The sequence below is a fragment of the Mobula birostris genome, chromosome 4 (genome assembly GCF_030028105.1).
Source record: "Mobula birostris isolate sMobBir1 chromosome 4, sMobBir1.hap1, whole genome shotgun sequence".
Lineage (NCBI taxonomy): Eukaryota > Metazoa > Chordata > Chondrichthyes > Myliobatiformes > Myliobatidae > Mobula > Mobula birostris.
This window is the reverse complement of record NC_092373.1, coordinates 36,402,085-36,424,024: the sequence shown is the minus strand read 5'-3', so window position 1 is coordinate 36,424,024 and position 21,940 is coordinate 36,402,085. Positions and strand designations below refer to the sequence as shown.

At 39.7% G+C, this 21,940-nt stretch overlaps 1 protein-coding gene across 1 annotated transcript in view; it reads left to right on the top strand.

Moving 5' to 3' along the window:
- Nucleotides 1–20,235, top strand: part of LOC140197011 (uncharacterized) — a 46,992-nt gene extending 26,757 nt beyond the window's left edge. The window contains exons 11-20 of the mRNA XM_072256944.1: nucleotides 3,587–3,715; nucleotides 4,429–4,542; nucleotides 5,629–5,739; nucleotides 7,780–7,893; nucleotides 12,190–12,303; nucleotides 14,706–14,831; nucleotides 15,586–15,719; nucleotides 17,118–17,285; nucleotides 18,764–18,946; nucleotides 20,077–20,235. Of these exons, the coding sequence (XP_072113045.1) occupies nucleotides 3,587–3,715; nucleotides 4,429–4,542; nucleotides 5,629–5,739; nucleotides 7,780–7,893; nucleotides 12,190–12,303; nucleotides 14,706–14,831; nucleotides 15,586–15,719; nucleotides 17,118–17,285; nucleotides 18,764–18,946; nucleotides 20,077–20,235 (1,352 nt within the window). The remainder of the gene's footprint in view (nucleotides 1–3,586; nucleotides 3,716–4,428; nucleotides 4,543–5,628; nucleotides 5,740–7,779; nucleotides 7,894–12,189; nucleotides 12,304–14,705; nucleotides 14,832–15,585; nucleotides 15,720–17,117; nucleotides 17,286–18,763; nucleotides 18,947–20,076) is intronic.
- The last annotated feature ends 1,705 nt before the right edge of the window (nucleotides 20,236–21,940 follow it).

Here is a 21,940-nt window from a genome sequence, read left to right as displayed (position 1 = left end):
TGTGACATCCTGAATCCCGGCACCAGAGGGTGCCAGATAATACAGAAAGTGCAGGATCAGTTCATTCCAAAGAGGAAGAAAGATTCTAAGGGCAGTAAGGGTGGCCATGGATGATAAGGGAAGCCAAGGAGAGTATAAAAATAAAAGAGAGGAAGTATAACATAGCAAGGAGAAGCAGGAAGCCAGAGGACTGGGAGACTTTTAAGGAGCAACAGAAGATAACTAAAAAGGCAATATCGGGGGAAAAGATGAGGTACGAAGGTAAGCTAGCCAAGAATATAAAGGAGGATAGTAAAAGCTTCTTTAGGTATGTGAAGAGGAAAAAATTAGTTAAGACCAAAGTTGAGCCCTTGAAGACAGAAATGGGTGAAATTATTATGGGGAACAAGGAAATGGCTGACGTGCTGTACAGGTACTTTGGATCTGTCTTCACTAGGGAAGACATAAACAATCTCCCAGATGTAATAGTGGCCAGAGGACCTAGGGTAACAGAGGAACTGAAGGAAATTCGCACTAGGCAGAAATTGGTGTTGGGTAAACTGATGGGACTGAAGGCTGATAAATCCCCAGGGCCTGATGGTCTGCATCCCAGGGTACTTAAAGAGGTGGCTCTAGAAATTGTGGATGCATTGGTAATCATTTTCCAATGTTCTATAGACTCAGGATCAGTTCCTGCGGATTGGAGGGTAGCTAATGTTATCCCACTTTTTAAGAAAGGAGGGAGAGAGAAAACGGATAATTATAGCCGCAAACACAAGGAAATCTGCAGATGCTGGAACTTCAAGCAACACATATAAAAGTTGCTAGTGAACGCAGCAGGCCGGGCAGCATCTCTAGGAAGAGGTACAGTCGATGTTTCAGGCCGAGATCCTGACGAAGGGTCTTGGCCCGAAACGTCGACTGTACCTCTTCCTAGAGATGCTGCCTGGCCTGCTGTGTTCACCAGCAACTTTTATGTGTGTTACAGGTAATTATAGACCAGCTAGTCTGACATCAGTGATGGGAAAGATGCTGGAATCAATTATAAAAGATGAAATAGTGGCATATTTGGATAGCAGTAGCAGGATAGGTCCGAGTCAGCATGGAGTTACGAAGGGGAAATCATGCTTGACTAATCTTCTGGAATTTTTTGAGGATGTAACTATGAAAATGGACATGGGAAAGCCAGTGGATGTAGTGTACCTGGACTTTCAGAAAGCCTTTGATAAGGTCCCACATAGGAGGTTAGTGGGCAAAATTAGAGCACATGGTATTGGGGGTAGGGTACTGACATGGACAGAAAATTGGTTGGCAGACAGAGAAACAAAGAGTAGGGATTAACAGGTCCTTTTCAGAATGGCAGGCAGTGACTAGTGGGGTACTGCAAGGCTCGGTGCTGGGGCAGCAGCTGTTTACAATATACATTAGTGAATTAGATGAAGGGATGAAAAGTAACATTAGCAAATTTGCAGATGACTCAAAGCTGGGTGACAGTGTGAAATGTGAGGAGGATGTTATGAGAATGCAAGGTGGACAGGTTGAGTGAGTGGGCAGATGCAGTTTAATGTGGATAAATGTGAGTTATCCACTTTGGTGGCAAGAACAGGAAGGCAGATTGCTATCTGAATGGTGTCAAGTTAGGAAAAGGGGAAGTACAACGAGATCTTGGTGTCCTTGTTCATCAGTCACTGAAAGTAAGCATACAGGTACAGCAGGCAGTGAAGAAAGCTAATGCCATGTTGGCCTTCATAACAAGGGGAATTGAGTATAGGAGCAAAGAGGTTCTTCTGCAGTTGTACAAGACCCTGGTGAGACCCCATCTGGAGTATTGTGTGCAGTTTTGGTCTCTAAATTTGAGGAAGGGCATTCTTGCTATGGAGGGAGTGCAGCGTAGGTTCACTGGGTTAATTCCAGGGGTGGTGGGAATGTCATATGTTGAAAGATTGGAGTGACTGGGCTTGTATACACTAGAAGAATGAGAGGGGATCTGATTGAAACATATAAGATTATTAAGGCAAACAACAGGAATTCTGCAGATGCTGGAAATTCAAGCAACACACATCAAAGTTGCTGGTGAATGCAGCAGGCCAGGCAGCATCTCTAGGAAGAGGTACAGTCGACCCTTCAGGCCGAGACCTTTTGTCAGGACTAACTGAAGGAAGAGTTAGTAAGAGATTGGACATGCTAGAGGCAGGAAACATTTACCGATGTTGGGGGAGTCTAGAACCAGAGGCCACAGTTTAAGAATAGGAGGTAGAGCATTTAGAATGGAGTTGAGGAAAAACTTTTTCCACACAGCGGGTTGTGGATCTGTGGAATGCTCTGCCTCAGAAGGCAGTGGAAGCCAATTCTCTGGATTCTTTCAAGAAAGGGTTAGATAGTGCTCTTAAAGATAGCAGAGTCAAGGGATATGGGGAGAAGGCAGGATCAGGGTACTGATTGTGGATGATCAGCCATGATCACAGTGAATGGCGGTGCTAGCTCGAAGGGCCAAATGGCCTACTCCTGCACTTATTGTCTATTGTCTATTGCCCAGAAAAAGGCAATGGCAAACCACTTCTGTAGAAAAATTTGCCAAGAACCATCAGGGCCATGGAAAGACCATGATTGTTCACGTAATGAATGAACCAATCGGAAGTACAATAATTTTTGGACATACTTGAAAAATTAGAACATAGAACATTATGGCACTATACTGGCCCTTCGGCCCACAATATTGGACCAACCTTTTAACATATTCAAAGATCAATCTAACCCTTCTGTTAGGGTGTATTCTGGAGTTGGGGTATATAGCAAGTATTAATTTCACCAGCAACCAGTCTTCCGATTTGAATGTGGATTGCAGATTGAATTGAAAATGCAACTCAGAACAATTACACCTCAGCTGCCTGCATATGTATGAATGTGGTTTAGAGTCACTGGAGATCAGCATTCATTTTGGGTGTCTGGAGTGGCAGTGTGAAGAAGGAGGTGTATGAAGACTATACGTAATTCAAAGGAAGCATTGTAAATACATTGTAACTATAGAATTGTCCTGCTAAAGAACCAACCTTGAGCATATAAAAATGTCATGTAATATTGGGACGGGAAGCCTGTTCCTCCAAGAGTGTTTCAATATGATGCCTGTTGCTCGTTTTTGTTGAATAAAACATTTCTACATCTACCAGCTTCAGTGTCTCTTTGGTGACTTTGTACATGTCACAACACCTTCCCTTCTACATAGTCCTCCATTTTTCTTTGTTCCAGGTGCAGCAGAAATTTTAAACTGTTATAAAAGCCTTAGAAAATGTCACTTCAAAATTTAAACAATGAAACAGTAAAATTCATACATGGTGGATCAGGAACAAAAACATATAACTTGATCTAGCAATCTAAATATACAATGCTGTGTGTGAATGTTCAGGTTTTTCTCTTACCCTTTTATTTAATATAATCCATACATTGAAAATGCTATCTGACTTTGTTTTAAACATTACATATTGAATTTGTATGTTATGAATTGAAAAAGGCATATTATTCACAAATATACTATATATATTTGAATACAAGAATCTTAAAAATCAATGGAAGTTGTCAGCTGAGACTATGTATTTTCCTTTGTGTGCAGACATTGATGAATGTGCTAATCCTGAATTAAATGATTGTGAACATATTTGCCAAAATATTCCTGGACGGTATAAATGTGCGTGTAATCCTGGTTTCAAGCTAGATAACGAGAACGAGAAGAATTGCATTGGTGTGTATAAACTTCATTGAATATATATTGTAAATATTGCCTGGTAAGGTTTTATAAATAATGTGCTGAAGGAGTTATGTACGGAATCATAATGTGGTTTTACTAGTAAACATTTAACAAAGATAAGCTGAGCTTTGGGGAAAAAATTGGTTGACACAGTAATGGAGTCCTCTCCCATCATATACTTCCCCAAATATTTGCTTCCCACCTTCATCTAAAGTTTTGTGTTTGAAAGAAAAGTAAAAAAAAACGTAAGCTAATCAAGCAAAACCTCCAATCCATATCCTTTCACCCATTAACACAGGGATTCCCAATCATTTTAATGCCATGGATATCTACTACTCACTGAGGGGTCCATGGATACCAGGTTAGGAACCCTTGAACTAACAAAACTCCCTGTGTAATCAGGTGTGGTATTTAAATTGATTAAGCATTGCACAAAATATACAAGTTATTTTTAGCTGAACAGTTTGAAGAATTACAATGATTTCATTTAGCAAGTGGGCAAAACTTCCTTCAGAGGTCAAGTAATGTGCCCATACTGTCAAGCAGCACACTTGAATGGTCAAATGGGCATCATGCTAGAATGAGTGCTGAAAATATCTGAAGCTTATGTATAAAGGAAGAAGGGAAATCATTTGAAGATAAACAACTTTTACATTCAATATTAACATCTTTCATCACACTGATGTAATTTGAGGTATTTCTTCTAGATATCAACGAATGCTTATCCAATCCATGCAGTAGGAAAGGTCAATGCACAAACACACCAGGCTCCTTTAACTGCACTTGTGTAAATGGTTTTACTGGTCGATTATGCTCAGAAGGTAAGATTAAGAATATTTGATAAAAATAAGAAAAATAGACTATTGTTCAGTACTTAAGAACCTAAAGTCGGTGATAAGAATTTAAAAGATCATTTTGAAATATTAACAAAAGATAAATTCCACTTATAAAAGTCCTGGGAAATCTTGAAACTGTAAAAGGCAGGGCTTTTATTCTACTATATTTATAAACACTTAAAGTTAATGAAGCCATTCAACCCATGTGCTCTATGCAAGCACTCAAGGACTCAATCCCATCATTCCTATTCAGTTTGTCTCCTGGATACCTGCAAACTATTCTTTCTCACTTCCCTATAAATATGTGTTTGATCTCTTTTCTGTTTACTTGGGACAGGGAATATTTACAACAGCTAATTAAGCTATAATATTTCTTAGGAATGTAGAAGGCAACAAGAGCACCAGCAGAAAGCCACACAATTATGGAGAAAATCTGTAATTTCCAACTAGGAGCATTCAAGGATTGAACCTGAGTCTTTGGAACTGTGATACACCATGTACTTACCTGTACAAGGAATCACAGTATAACTTAGTATAAGATGATAGCTTCCCTATCAGTCTTACAACCAATATTTATCCAGTGAAATATAATTAATAATTGTTTGATGGGTTAATAGTTATTTTATGGGTTAGTTTCATGTAAAGAATGTGGATGACTTCCAAAACTAAAGACTATTTCCACTATTAAATGTAATTGCTGACATTTTGCCAAAAATGTTGTTAATTTGTTCTACTTTCTCCTTAAATCACCCCCTTTTTATGCTGATTGCTTCATGTCTCTCATAAGAATATCTAAAGCCAGAAAATGGTAGCCTGTCAGTTTTATATTTTACTTACAATGTAAAAAAATAAATACCCATTCAATCAATATGAAATATTAAAAGGAAGTTTGATGATGTTTTTATATCAGTCTTAATTTCAGGCATAAAATGATGTTCACATTTAAAAAGTTGCTTTCTATTTGCAATCTATGCAGGCCCCGTGTTTTTTATTCTATTTTAAATTATATGCAGATCTTTGAATAGTAGTGAATTCACTAAATGGATACTAATTCTGATTGTTATTTTCCAGACATAGATGAATGTTCGTCTTATCCATGTGTGAATGGAACATGTTTAAATATACCGGGAAGTTACAAATGCCAGTGTTATAGAGGCTTTACAGGACAGACCTGTGAAACTGGTAGGCACCACATTCTTAAATTATGATCTGTACCTGTAATATTTATTAGAGTCCCTGAGAAACCTATAGTACTGAGCACTCTCGCATTATATCCATAATCAGTCTTCAAACCTGTATCTGCTAAGTACAGGTCAACCCTCACTAATCTGGCACCACTGGGACCTGAGGAGTGCCGGATTAGTGAAAATGTCGAATTACAGAAGGATCACATTAAGCATAATCAGTGCTGGATTATCGAAGGAACCCGATTACAGGTACAGGTGTCCCCCACCTTTCGAACGTTCGGTTTACGAAACCTCACTGTTACGAAAGATCTACATTAGTACCCTGTTTTCGCTTTCAGAAGGTGTTTTCACTGTTATGAAGAAAGGCAGCGCGCAATAAAAAATCAGCACGCGATAAAAGGCAGCGCACGCCCCGAGCAGCCGCTCTGTCTCGGATTCGGAACGGCATTGCTTTAACATGCTGCATTGAGCAGCCATTGGCAAGATGAGCTCTAAGGTGTCGGAAAAGCCTGAAAGAGTAAAGGTGTTACACTTAGCGTAAAACTAGACATAATTAAGCGTTTGGATCGTGGTGAACGAAGCAAGGACAAAGTGAGTTTGGCTTGTGGAAGTTGACGGAGATGATGTTGAAGAGGTTTTGGCATCCCATGACCAAGAATTGATAGATGAAGAGCTGATGCAATTGGAAGAGGAAAGGATAACAATCGAAACCGAATGCAGAAAGTGAAGCAACTGCGTGAGATTTTCGCTGCAATGATAAAGTAGGACTTTAATTTTGAAAAGGTACGTAGGTTTAGGGGATATTTGCAGGATCGTTTGAGTGCTTACGAACAACTGTACGATAGAAAAATGCGCGAGGCTCAGCAGTCAAGCAAGACTTCTACATCAGCCACAGCAGACGACGAACCTCAACCTTCGACATCGAGGCGGGCAGTCATAGGAGAAGATGAGCTGCCTGCCCTGATTGACGATGAGATGACACCCCTGTGTCCCACCAGCCCAACACCCGGGCCCCGGACAGATACTGTACCGATTCGCGAAGAATGCAGCAGTAGCCGGGAGGCACACAGCACATCTTTAAGAAAAAAGCCGAAATAAACATGGTAATTAATTAGGTGCCGCCTAGCTCGTAATTGTCGGCCCAGATCAGAGGTGATGCAATCGGCAATCGCCTCTGATCTGCGCCGACATTTATGTGCCGGGCAGCACCTAATTAATTAGCATGTTTATTTCGGCATTTTTCTTAACGATGTGCTGTGTGCCTCCTGGCTACCCCTGCGTGCTTCGCGGCAATGTATCGGGTTGGTGGCTCGGAGGGTGGGGACCACTGCACCACCCCAACCTGCGACGACTCAGTCTAACACACCATCATCAGTGTGCTTGGCGCTGTCCCAATTCCGGTAAGTGATACTACACTGTACATACATTATTTCTACTTTATATAGGCTGTGTATTTTAACGTGTTATTTGGTAGATTTGGCAGCTTCATAGTTTAAAGGTTACTGGAGAGCGCGTTTATGCCAACAGCGCTTGCGTGAGATTTTCGCTACAGAGATCGGTGCAGGCAATCGTTGTAGAGAAGTATTTCTACTTTATATAGGCTGTGTATTTATCACATCATTCCTGCTTTTATATATGTTACTGTTATTTTAGGTTTTATGTGTTATTTGACATGATTTGGTAGGTTATTTTTGGGTCTGCGAACGCTCACAAAATTTTCCCATATAAATAAATGGTAATTGCTTCTTTGCTTTACGACATTTCGGCTTACGAACCATTTCATAGGAACGCTCTACCTTCAGATGGTGGGGGAAAGCTGTAATCGGATTAGTGAAGGTCGACTGTACTTAATAATGATGAACTATCATTAAATAAAATTATCTGTATCTGATACAGGTATGAAGTTAAATCAATGCAGAGATCTGAGTAATTTAGAATCACACGTTTTGCTATCTGTTGTTTGATGGAGGCTTTTTACGTTTTATGTTCCAACAAAGAGTTCTGAATATTCTTAAGAATTTTCTTCACTTTTCAGATATTGATGAATGTCATAGCCAACCATGTATGAATGGAGCCACCTGTCTGGATCAGATAAATAACTTCTACTGCGCCTGTTCACCTGGATATACTGGGCAATTTTGTCAAAGATGTGAGTTTTGTTAATTTTAAGCAGAATTAACTAAACAATCTGTTTGTTGTCTGCCCCTCAGCAAACGATAATACTCATAAATTTGATTAATAGTTTAATAAAAACTTATTCTTAATTTGGCCTGTAATATCTATTTTGCCTCTATTTTCATCTTATAAGTCAGCGGTCCCCAAGCACCGGGCTGCACACCGGTACCGGGCCGCAAAGCATGTGCTACCGGGCTGCGAGGAAACGATATGATTTGGTGATATGAGTCAGCTGCACCTTTCCTCACTCCCTATCACGCACTGTTGAGCTTGAACGCACGCGAGGTCATTACCAGAGCATCATCCATGTCAGCGCGGGAAAGAGATCAATTCCTCGAGCTTGCCAATGACGGCGGGCTGAAAAGTATGTTTGACATAACATCTCTGTCGGCATTCTGGATCAAAGTCAAGGCTAAATATCCTGAGGTAGCCACGAAAGCACTGTGCTTCCATTTCCAACATATCTCTGCAATGAATGCAACAAAAGCTAAATTGCGGAATAGACTGGACATAAGGAACTCCCTTCGAGTATCGCTGTCTCCCATCACCCCTCGATGGGACCGTCTCATTGCAGGGAAACAAGCCCAGGGCTCCCACTGATTCAGCGATATTGGTGTGTTGCAATGATTTTATATGTTCATATGGGGAAAATATGTGCTGTGTGTTTAATATCCAAACGTTACTTAAAATATTATGATGCTATTGACTTACTTATATAACCATATAACAATTACAGCACGGAAACAGGCCATCTCGGCTCTTCTAGTTCGTGCCGAATGCTACTCTCACCTAGTCCCACCGACCTGCACTCAGCCCATAACCCTCCATTCATTTCCTGTCTATATACCTGTCTAATTTTTCCTTAAATGATAATGTCAAACCTGATTCTGCCACTTCTACTGGAAGTTCGTTCAACACTTACTTCAAGCTCCCCTGTCCTCCCCTGATAATTGACTTATCACTATATTCATGAGAGGAAAATATGCGCTGTGTGTTTAATATTAAATTCATTAGATAAACGCTTTTAGAAACGAGATTGGGTGTATTAGCCACTTAACATCTATATTCCGGTCGTGATTAGCACCCCACCCCCCGAACAGAATGACCAAAAACGATTTTCAGAAAAAAAATCGGCAAGTACACACATGCGCAGGTGACGCAAGCGCACTGGTGCCCGTGCCAGGCTTCATGGTCATTGTAGTCTTTCTTGGGTAAACACAACGTATTTGACTGCTACTCTTGTCCGTTGGCAATCCTACCCCGCCCCCCCCTCCCCCCTCCCGGCGGGTCGGCTGGTCCGCAAGAATATTGTCAATATTAAACCGGTCTGCAGTGCAAAAAAGGTTGGGGACCCCTGTTATAAGTAATAAAGTACTGCAATGGGAACACCCAAATTTAAACCTAACTTTTGATAGAATATGTGCAACATTCTTCATTCTACTTGAGATCGCACCACTTACAACTTTTTTCCAATGTGAACTGCTTCCTGGTCTCAACTTGAAATAGAAGACTCAGCTTCTCTACCTCCACAGCTCATTTTATGGAAAAAGTGGTGACTGATATGTAGTTAAGAGCAGGGGTCCCCAACCTTTTTTGCACTGTGGACTGGTTTAACATTGACAATATTCTTGCGGACCGGCCGAACTGATGGGGCGGGGGGGGGGGGGGGGTAGGTTTGCCAACGGACAAGAGTAGCAGTCAAATACGTTGTTTACCTCGAGAAAGACTACAATGACCATGAAGCCTTGCGCAGGCACCAGTGCACATGCGTCACCTGCGCATGCGTGTACCTGCCAATTTTTTTCTGCAAATTGTTTTTGGTCATTCTGTTTGGGGGTGGGGGTGGTGTTAATCACAGCTGGAATATAGGTGATTAGTGGCTAATACACTCAATTTCGTTTCTAAAAGCGTTTATCTAACGAATTTAATATTAAACACACAACACATATTTTCCTCGCATGAATATAGTGATAAGTCAATTATCAGGGGAGGACAGGGGAGCTTGAAGTAAGTATTGAATGAACTTCCAGTAAAAGTGGTAGAGGCAGGTTTGACATTATCATTTAAAGAAAAATTGGATAGGTATATGGACAGGAAAGGAATGGAGGGTTATGGGCTGAGTGCAGGTCAGTGGGACTAGGTGATAATAGTGTTTGGCACAAACTAGAAGGGCCAAGATGGCCTGTTTCCATGCTGTAATTGTTATATGGTTATATAAGTAAGTCAACAGCATCATAACATTTTAAGTAACGTTTGGATATTAAACACACAGCACATATTTTCCCCGTATGAACACACAAAATCATCGCAACACACCAATATCGGTGAATGGGAGCCCTGGGCTTGTTTCCCTACAACAAGATGGTCCCATTGAGGGGTGATGGGAGACAGCGATACTCGAAGGGGGTTCCTTATGTCCAGTCTATTCCGTAATTTAGTTTTCGCTGCATTCATTGCAGAGATATGTTGAAAATGGAAGCAATGTTTTCAGTGCTTTCGTGGCTATCTCAGGATATTTAGACTTGACTTTGATCCAGAATGCCAGTAGAGATGTTATGTCAAACATACTTTTCAGCCTGCCGTCATTTGCAAGCTTGAGGAGTTGATCTCCTTCCCGTGCTGACATGGATGACGCGCGGGTAATGACCTCGCGTGCGTTCAAGCTCAACAGTGCATGACAGGGAGTGAGGAAAGGTGCAGCTGACTCATATCGCCAAATCATATCGTTTCCTCGTGGCCCGGTAGCACATGCTTTGCGGCCCGGTGGTTGGGGACCGCTGGTTAAGAACATTGATTCTCAGGGAAACCTTGACTCCTGTTCCAAACTCCATATCCTAAATTTCCATTCTATTTTCGTAGTTTCGTATAAGGTCCCAGAATGTCACCTTCCTTTGGATGTTCCTCCATTCTAGCTAACAGGACCCCTGCCATCGGTCACAATACAGGCAGTCCGTAGATATGGTTCTGCTCCTGACAAGTGTGTGCAAACATATGTGGGAACAGTGGTCTCCTGATTACCTCAATGACATCATGAATCTTAGTGCTCCCAACTCCACTTGGCCTAATCAAGCCCTGTTTGTTGCTGCTAAGGACGGAGGGAATGGGGAAAGAAGGCAAATGAAAATGCTTCATTTTTTGCCAGCAGAAGATGTCTGTAGACCTACAGCAGCTGGCTGGTCTTCCTTAAGCTTGTTTGTAGATTACTATTGTAAGTAATGCTGATCTCCAGACGAGGACTGGAAGAGATCTGACTAAATGAAATTTTTCCTCACATAAAACTAAAATAGAGTGGATAGTTCAAAGTAAATTTATTATTGAAGTACATATACAACCCTGAGATTCATTTCTCATGGGCATACTCAATAAATCTATAAAAGAATAATAGCAATAATAGAATCAATGAACAACTGCACCAACTTGGGCATTAAACCAGTGTGCAAAGGACAACCAACTGTGCAACTACAAAAACGTAGAAATATTAATAATAAATAAATAAACAATAAATATCGAGAACATGAGATGAAGAGTCTTTGAAAGTGAGTCCATAGGTTGTGGTATCATTTCAGTGATGGGACAAGTGAAGTTGGATGAAGTTATCCTCTTTGGTGCAAGAGCCTGATGTTTGAAGGGTAATAACTCTTTCTGAACCTGGTGCTGTGTGAACTGAGGTGCCTATACCTTCTTCCTGATGGCCTGGGTGGTGGGGGCCCCTGATATTGAATGCTGCTTTCCTATGACAGAGCTCCATGTAGATGTGCTCAGTGGTGGGGAGGGCTTTACCAGTGATGGACTGGGCAGTATCCTCTACTTTTTGTAGGATTTTCTGTTGAAAGGCATTAGTGTTTGCATACCGGGTTGTGATGCAGCAGTCAATATACTCTCCACCACACATCTGTAGAAGTTTTAGATGTGATGCCCAATCTTGGCAAACTCCTAAGGAACAGGCCTACAATCTAAATTAGTATAATGACAATCTAAAATTAAAACATAAAATACTGAAAGTTCTCAGCAGGTCAGCTAACAAGTGTTAATTAATTACTTAATATAAAACCTTACATAAGCACTAATAGAGCAGATAATAGTGCAAGGTAATGGAAGGTATAGAATAAATGTTAACATGGTTCAAGAGAAATTAAAAGGAAAGTTAAGAGAATACTTCAACCTTTCATGTGCTAAGTAACACTATTTCTGAAAAAAATGTCTTGATTATTGTAGCAAATCATTTTCTATGCTATTGTCTATTTAATACTTTGTTTTTGTTTCAAAACAGTAATTGACAACTGTGCTAGCGAGCCATGCCAAAATACTGGCTTCTGCCAGAACCGCATTAACAACTATACATGCATCTGCACTAAGAATTGGAAAGGTCGAGATTGCAGTACAGGTATAGTAGAAGAAATATTTTACTTAATTAACATTGTATTTACAATTACTTAAACAGAAATCCATGCAGGCAACAATATTAGAAATGCTAATTTTAATAAGTACATTGTTATTTATTGTAAAACATGGCATCATTGAACAAGAAAGATTTAACAGCCTGGAAACAGGAGTTTCTGCACAACCTCCAAACACTCAATTACTCTAAACCTGCATTAATCCCATTTTTATTCTTCCACATTCTCATCAACAATCCCTTGACTCAGCCACACACTAGGGGTAGTTTATAGTGACCATTTAATCTACTGACCTGCATGTCATTACGATGTTGGAGAAAGCCCATGTGGTCACAGAGAAAGCATGCATGCTCCACACAGCCTGTACCCGAGGTTAGGATTGAACCCATGTCTCTGGCACTGCGAAGCCAGATGATATACAACTGTTTCTGCACATTATTAAGCTATAATTACTCGTCCTAATCAGTATTAAACATAAAATAACACAAATCAAAATTACTGTAGGATTAAGCAATTCAATTTCTAATACATTGGCCTAAAATGTTAAGGATTTCACTTCATTGGTGTAAGTGCTATACTGAAAACTTCACCTTCATACAATAGATTAGGTCATTTATGTAACAGGGGTGGCTACCGGTGCCTCAAAGAAAGTTTATTTGGCAGATGACTTAGCCTCAGCCAATCAGCACTTCAAAGCATGATCAAAACTCTACAGAGGACAAAACTGGTCAATGTTTAAAATAGTTTCATCATCACCTCAAGCCGCTCTACTTAGAGAAGAAAGTAAATTCTCTCTCCACCATCTAGTAATTTATTTTAGTGAAGGATCTCAGACTTCAGAAAGGCTTAATTTTACTTACATTCAGGATTCAGTGGGTTGATTCTGACATAATGGGAGGAATCTGCAGAGAAGGTTTGTTTTCCTGTTGGAGACAGGCGGATAATTCACCCATGACTTCCTCATCCAGATTGTAAGGTTCAGTCTTAATCTGACATATTTGAAGTGGAGGCGAGGAGAAATAGGATTGTATCTTCAATATCAATTGCAATCATCATATTAGAGAAAATGTAATCCAAGTTCAATCATCTGAGCTTTGAATGTACATTTCCGAGTCTGATCACATCATTGAGCTGAAGGCAGAGCCCAGTTAGAAATATTACCATATTTAATTCTCAGACGAGTAGGCTGAAGGTTTCTAATTCAGATGAACAAAATTATGAGAACTTGGTTAGTGTAGGTAGGGAGAAACCTTTCCGCTTGAAGTTTATAAGTAAATGGCAAAGGTAAAAGTTAGAAGTAGGAAATTTCAAGGAAACTTCAAGAAGGTTTTATTTTCACTCAGAGGGTGACTGAAATCAGAAGTGTACTTCCTGATGGCTTAGTGCAGGTTTTAGATGAGCACAGTAAAGGCCATGGGTTGCATGTTGGGAAATGGGATTAGTAGAGATGGACACTTGACCATTGACATGGACATGGGCTAGTGTGTGCGTTCCATCCTTTATGGCTGTATGCTCTAGGGAGTGAAATCTTCATGTATTTCTCTTTCACGCATCTGTTGGGTACATTTTCTTGTCAAAAACAATAACGTACAGCATGAAGAGCTCTGAATCTCTGATACGATGGAAAGTAGTTAGTTATTATGTTTCTATTCTAAAAGCAGCCTATCATAAATGTGAACATGTCTGACTGTTTTGGCATTGCTCTGAAATCAGTAAATTAACATCCCTTATCTATCCTTTTTGGGAATGGATGTGATTTCTCGAACTTCTGTTGTAGCATGAACATCGATCGCTCTAACTTCGAATAGTTTCACCCCCTTCCCCCTACTCTCTTCTCCCATTCTCAGTCTGGCTCCCCTCTTATTGTTTTTCTCTTCACCTGCCTATCACCTCTCTCTGGTACCCCTTCTCCGGCTCTATCTTCCATGGTCCACTCTCCTTTGCTATCAGATTCCTCCTTCTTCGGCCCTTTATCTTTTCCACCTATCACCTCCCAACTTCTCAATTCATGCTGCTCCCCCCATACACCTATCTTCTTTCTCACCTGGATTCACTTATCACTTTCCAGCTTGTACTCCATCCCCTCTCCCCACCTTCTTACTCTGGCTTCTTCACCCTTCCGTTCCAGTCCTGATGGAAGATCCTGGCCAAAAACATCTATGGTTTATTCCTCTCCATAGATGCTGCCTGACCTGCTGAGCTTATCTACCATTTTGTGTGTGGTACTCTGAATTTCCAGCATCTGTAGAATCTCTTGTGTTTGGGATATGGGACATAAATATTTTGATCATTACTTTTTCTGACCTTCTATTGATTCATATATTAAACATAAATCAAAGTATTTTATCTTAACATTTTAAATTATTCAAAGCATTATTTTCCAATTCAGATGTGGATGAGTGTTCCCTTAAAACTGACAATTGTGACCGGCGTGGTGGAACCTGTACAAATACAATCGGATCTTTCATGTGCTCCTGTAAAGAAGGGTATGAAGGTGATGGAATCACCTGCAGAGGTACAGTTTCATTGGAAAATTAACATAACTATTGGAAAGCAATGTTTTCAGTGTTTAAGTTCTTGATAGCAGGTATTTTCTGTAAAGAGTAATTTCTATATACTGAAGAAATATCTGCATGCAAAGCTTTCCAACATTTTGGTTTTGATTATTCAAATTATAAAGTTTTGAAGTGGTTGTCCCAAAATGTACCCTAAGTTAAACGGGAATAGGAGAACAAGTAAACAAAATAATGCAGACAGAACAGAGAGTCAGAACTTACCCTAAGTTCCTGGAGTTGTGTGACAAAAGCATATCTGCAGTGCCACAGTGCATTATGCATTCATTTATATATGCTATACAAATGATCCAAATTGTATGCTAGTTTTGTAATAAAGTAACCAAGAAAAGATCATTTAACAATCATTACAAAAGTCATGTTTTCCATGAAGTTCCATTCAAGTACTGTTCAACAGGAGACCACTTCCCTTTATTCAGCAATTCATAATTAATTGTGTCAGCAATTAAAAATATTAACATTAAGTAAAGGTTTATTGTTCGATGCAATTTTATAACAATTATGTAATGGTGAATGCAAAAACATGATGGAATACTCAATGAGTCAATTACGATCTTCGGAGAGGTTGCCTGACCTGCTGAGTTGTTTCTCAGTTTTCTATGTTAATTTAAGATTTTCAGCATTTACCATGTATTGTTTCTGAACATATTTGTAGTTGAATTTAAATGGCACAGTTATCTAATTTCTTTCAAACAGAGAAACGACTGTTTAAATATGGACCACAATACGGAGATAGAAGAATCAGTAGAGTGGCACTGGACTTAAATTCTCCAACCATCGACATCCCAACTGGCTTTCCATTCGATGACACCTTTTACTACAGATTATACGTATGCTTGAGATTTTGATTTTAAACAGTTACTTTTGCAATGCAAACTGTACTGTCATTTGGCGGCCTAGTTATATATCAGCTCAGCCAACGTACTCAGTGAATCACAATTAAAAAACAAATATTATTCCAAAGCATGATTAAATCTTAATTTTACAACATAACTCTTTCCCTTTGAAGAAATGAGGTCAGTAGAAGAGGCGGCAGATGGCAGAGCAGTCTCTCCTGTTCTCATGGACCTCTATCTTATGCTTGCCCAGTGATCCATTTATTATCGAGGTTGATTTATATAAACCACACAAAGATAGAGCATATATGATTGGCACAAAATATGGCAACTAGACCATGCACTGATCCGAACATTAACCTTAGCCTTAGGTAACAGAGATTTCCCTGTTCTAAATATGATCTAATGGCATTTGAAATCGATACATTCAACCTTTCCTGCGCCCACAGGCAATGTGAAAGAGTTACCCAATATCTTACTCAACTTCTATGTTTCTCTTTCTGTCTATCCATGCAATTGTCCCCTTGTCAATTTTCAATCTATTTCATGACTTATAGCTTATATAAAATGTTTCCAGCTTTTTCCAGATTAAAAGGATGATAAATAAAATTAATTTTCTCCATTTGCATCTTGGAGATTCAGGCAATTATTTTTAAAAACTGTCCTTTAGTTACATCACTCCCTATCTGTTGTAATAAACACTGCATTTTACTTCCAGCATCTCTTTTAAATCTCCCAAAATTTATCTCATCTGAAATAATGTTTGCTGCCGGATATCTAGAAAAATACAGCAAAGTGAAATGACAGGAAGAAAAACAAAGTAGTGGATTGCAACTGGTTTATTTGCTGTAACATTCCCTTAATTAATTGCAATATTTTGCAAAGTAAGATGATACGCATTGAGTTCACTAGCTCCATCAGTAGAGACTCTAATGTTAGCTTCTGCTGTGTGAATTCCCAGCAAGACAGCAATTGCTAGGGAGGAACAAAATGATGGTGGTTAGATTCCAGTTGTGGACAATAAGTAATTAACCAGATGCCTTTCTGGCCCTGTATGGATTGACCTCGAGGTAAATTTGCAGCCACTGCTCAAGTGGAACATGAAGTCAAAACTACACTTGGCCTTTAGTGATTTTACTGGTTTCATCCATAGAAAAGACTGGATGAGTGTCCTTTCTTGTGCTGGCAAGAAAAGGACAATAATGGCTGTGTAGTAACAAAATTATTTGAGGGGTTTTAACCACCTAGAGCAATGTAAGCTATTCCTGTCTTTATTCATAGCAATAGTAATTCTGATGGTTCTTTAGGAAGTATATCTCAAAATATCATGAGCAATGATTTTTGTTTATTTACATCTGAAGCAAAATGGTGTAACAAATTGCCTTTGTATAGTTTTCAGATAATGGGCTGATTACATTTCAAAGAAACCTTTATGTACAGTATATCTACTCAGCTCCATTCCGGGCATTCTCAAGATTTTACTATAGAGTACCATCAATGATTGCTGTTTTCTGGGATGATGCAGACATGACAAGAGGAATTGGAAATATATACTACCAGGTATGGAAGAACAAACTTCACCTTTCAGTGGAAATTGTTTCTATAACTATTTGAGTATATGTGAATGAGTCTGCTATGCTTTAAAACTTGCTGTAGCTCCCCTTAGAATATATATATATATATATATATGTATGGAAGAAACTATTACAAAAAATACTTTTGCCTAGAAGTAACACTACACTCTAAAGGGTTTGGCAAAATAGACTCTTTCTGCCATTGCATCAAAGTTCTGCTTCAATCAATAGCTTTGATTGTAAAAGGAAAACAGACATTGTATAGTTTTGTAGTCCTTTGTGTAACACAGTTTTTGACTAACGAGGCTGGGCTGAAGGGCTGCCATTGGCACAGATCAGCAATAATATTGGCATTATTGAGGTACGTTTAGGATGGAAGGGGTTGGATGGGCACATGATCTGAAGTGGAGGGTGTTTGGAAGCAGACTTGAATATGTCTTGTGGAGAAGGAGGATCTCAACAGACACATGCATATAAAGGGGGAATAGAATCCCAAAATTGGGATAAGCAAGGCATGTCTTGGTGTTGAGGAGAGACTTCAGAAAGTAGGTCTAGTTTCCCTGGAGTGGAGGAGGTTAAGAAGGTACATCAGTGATCCCCAATCTCCGGGCCGCAGACCGATACATTGCCGTGAAGCATGCAGCGGTGCAACGGTGGCCGGAACGCACCCAGCACATCTTTAAGAAAAAAGCCGAAATAAACAAGCTAATTGATTAGGTGCCGCCCGGCACGTAAATGTCGGCCCAGATCAGAAGCAATTGCCACTGTTGCACTGCTGCATGCTTCGTGGCAATATGCCGGTCTGCGGCCCGGAGGCTGGGGTCCACTGATTTAAGAGATGTCTGGGTGAGCACTTGAACCACATAGAGGTAGAAGGCTAAGGGCAAGGGCTGGGAGATTGGGTTAATACAGATGGCATCCCCTGATCGGCATGGACAGGCTGGGTTGAATGGTTTGTTCCCATTCTGAAATGGAGAGGATATTTTGTGGAAAAATATAAGGGTTTTCTTTGTGAAATTCTATGACTGTCATGATATAAACAAATTATTTCTTCTTTTGGTGGATTTGTTTTCCCCATACCATCCTGAAAGCAATTTTTTTCTACTAGAATAGTAGTGCAGCTTGCTAAACTTATTCCTTCAGAAAATGTCACCTGATGATTGGAACGAACTAGCTAAACAAGCCAGACAGTGACGTATGTATGTTGAACTTCTAAAATTCTGTTCCACTGATTTAAATGGAAGCAAATTTCAGAAGCACCGTTCAGCATGCTTATGTTATTTCACTGCGCACTTAATGCTATATGAAGCATTAGGCTGTTGTACATTATTTCTCTCATGCCATATATGAATTGTTGATCACAATAAATTAAACAGAGTTGACAGTTTACATGTTTCATAAAATATTTCATTACATTATGTATAATGTAGAGGTAAACTAACAAAATTTTTAACAACATTTCAGTCATTTGATTTTCAAGAAAGGCAAGATAATCATAGTCAGAATTTCCAGAAAGACCTTGGAGATCAAATCAATACGTCGTATGGGTCAGAACTTGGTATCAATTTTCAGCCTAAGTGGGCACTCAGGATCACCTGGGAAAATATCCTTCCTTTCACTGGATACAGAAATGTGGACCTTCAAGGGGTATGTACTCACCAATTTCATTCCCATTTCTGGCTATATTTAAAAATTGTTTCAGTGAGCTCAGATATGCCAGAAGGGAGGGAGACCTGCACATCACCACTGAGCATACACAAGAACATAAAGGGCATGCATTTAAAGCGAGAAAGGGCAAATCAAAGAGGCAATGTTTTTATATAAAGAATGGTGGGTACCTGGAATTCACCGCCCCGGGTGGTGGTAAAGGCAGATATGTTAGGCACTTTTAAGAGATGTTTAGACAGGAACATATGAGGAAAAATGAAAGATATGGACATTGTGTATGCAGAAGTGATTAGTTTAGTTGATCTTTTCCTTACAAATTTAATTGGTTCAGCACAACCTTGTTTGCCGAATGCTGTGTTCCTGTGCTGTACTGTTCCACGTTCTATAAGGAATGGCAGCAGGAGTAGCCATTCAACCCACACCCCCCTCAGCCAATCAAAAAGATCATAGTTCACTTTAGTGCGATTTTCTCAGTAAAGTCATATTCCTTAATATCCTAAAATTCATTAACTTCTGTTCAACAGCCCAACCTCTGCAGCCCGTTTTGGTAGAAAATTTCAAAGTTTCACTGTTCTCTGGATGAAGAAGTTCTCCTCATCCCAGTTCTAGATGGCCAAAGCTTATTTTTAAAACTGTTAACATTGGTTCTAGGTCTCCTGAATTCTAATATTTCCATGTGTTTTAAATAATACAAGCAATCAACTTTTTGTCACGAAATACTAATAGTTATTCACTTCCGATAGTTTTGTTTAGATATCTCAGAGATATTTAAAAACTCTTAAAATCAATAACAATTTTCACACTTGCCAAATCTTCTCACCGCCTCCCTCACCATTTTGACCATGTCAGCTGCCAAAGCTTATCAGGTCATATATGGAGGGTGGGGGGCCTCCACACGATACTGTCTGCAGACCAGCTTTGTTTAGCCAATGCTGCTGGAGCTGAGTGTGCTGAGGATATCTGCTCAGTATCCGATTCCACACAAGTGGAGGTGTGCAGGCACCATGCAGAGTGTTTCTGGGCAGCAGGAATCTACTAGTGAACTAGCTCATCAGCACCTTAATTATGCATTAATGGAATAATAAAGATGATTCTTTTTTCTTTTTCAGACCAATACATACCAAGCAGTCTTAATAACTGATGGTATTTTCTCCTTCTGCTTAATTAAATTCCAAGATGGTGGAATGAACTGGAAATTTTCAGCAAAACCTTCCCTGCAAAATTATGCTCTCATGGGATATTATAGGTATACAGAACACAATCTGTAATGTATATTAAAATAGAGAATTCTGAGATATATACAATTAGCACAGGCATGCATTTTCAATATTAATGAGAGTGACATTATCAATAAACTAGAATATTTCTTTACTAATCTGAGGGTATCTTCAGGATTTTCACATGTTTGATTACAGGAACTTTGAAGCTGCTGTAAGCAATTTAAAAAGATACTGAAAACCGTATTCAAATATGTATTGAACCATATAATGTCCAAATGAATCTAGAATACCACAAGGGCATGGGAAATTGGGTTGATTACCCTGTACTTATGAAATAATTACCTAAAGATCCTTCACGATGAAGGGAATCAGGCCCTTCAGCCCATCACATCCATGTTAACCATAGTACCCATCAAGCTAGTCGCCAAGCTTGGCCCATATATCTCTAAACTTCTCCTAACAATGTACCTATCCAAACATCACTTAAATATTAATATTGCAACTGTCTCAACCACTTCCACTTGCAGCTGATTCCATAAATGCACTACCCTCAGCGTGAAGACGCTGCCCTCAGGTCCCTTTTAAACCTTTCGCCTCTCACATTAAGCCTTTGCGCTCTAGCTTTTAGTTCCCCTTCCCTGGGAGGAAGACTGTGTGAATTCACCCTGGCTTCACTGCTCACGCAGGGTGTGGATTCACCCTGGCTTTCTATACCTTGCTAAGGTCACCCGTCAATCTCATATTCTAAAGAATGAAGCCCGAGCCAGATCAAACTCTCCTCAAGTCCTGCCAACACCTTCATGACTCTTCTCTGCACTTTTTCCTATAGCAGGAGAACAAAACCTGTTTACAATATCCCAAGTCTGGTCTCACCAAAATTCCATACAACTGCAACGTAACATTCCAACTCCTCTACTCAGTGCTCTGATTGATGAAGGACATTATGCCAAATTCCTTCTTCACCACAGTGTTGACCTATAATACTGCTTTCAGTGAACTAAGTTCATGTACTCTTCAGTCCCTCTATTTCATAACACTCCACAGGACCCTACCATTCATTGTATAAGTCCATCCCTGATTTGACTTGCCAAAATGCAATAGTTCATACTTATCCAAATTGAAACTAATCTTCGGTCTACCTATCTAATTGATCAAGATCCCTCTGTAAATTTTGTGACCTTAACTGTCAACAAAATCATCTATTTTAGTATTGTCCACAGACTAAGTAACCATGCACTGTACAGTGTGTGTACATCCACATCATTTATGAAAATAACAAAGATGGCAGCACACCATTAGTAACAGTAATTTAGTGCTAGACTAAGACAACTGTGCGGCTCCAAACAGTGCTATCTGAGGTCATTCTGGCCCTCGGCCATTAGGCTCTATGGTGAGTCAACCTATAGTGATGTACCCCTACTGTTAGACTGTTTGAGGTAACTTTTTTAAATTCTTTCTTACTTCTCTTCCAGCATTTGTATATCTGTGCACTTGTAATGCTTCTGTGACGCTGTAATTTCCTTTGGGATCAATAAAGTATCTATCTATCTAATAGTCACAAGTCTCTAGACTGAAAAGCAGCCATCTACCATCACCCTCTACTTCCTATCATTGAGCTAATTATGAATCCAATTTGCCATGTCTTCCAGTATCACATACAATCTCACAGTCCAGATTATTTTACCATTGTCAAAGCCCTTGCTAAAGTCCATTTACACAACGTCCACTGCCATACCCTGTTCTCTCATCTGGA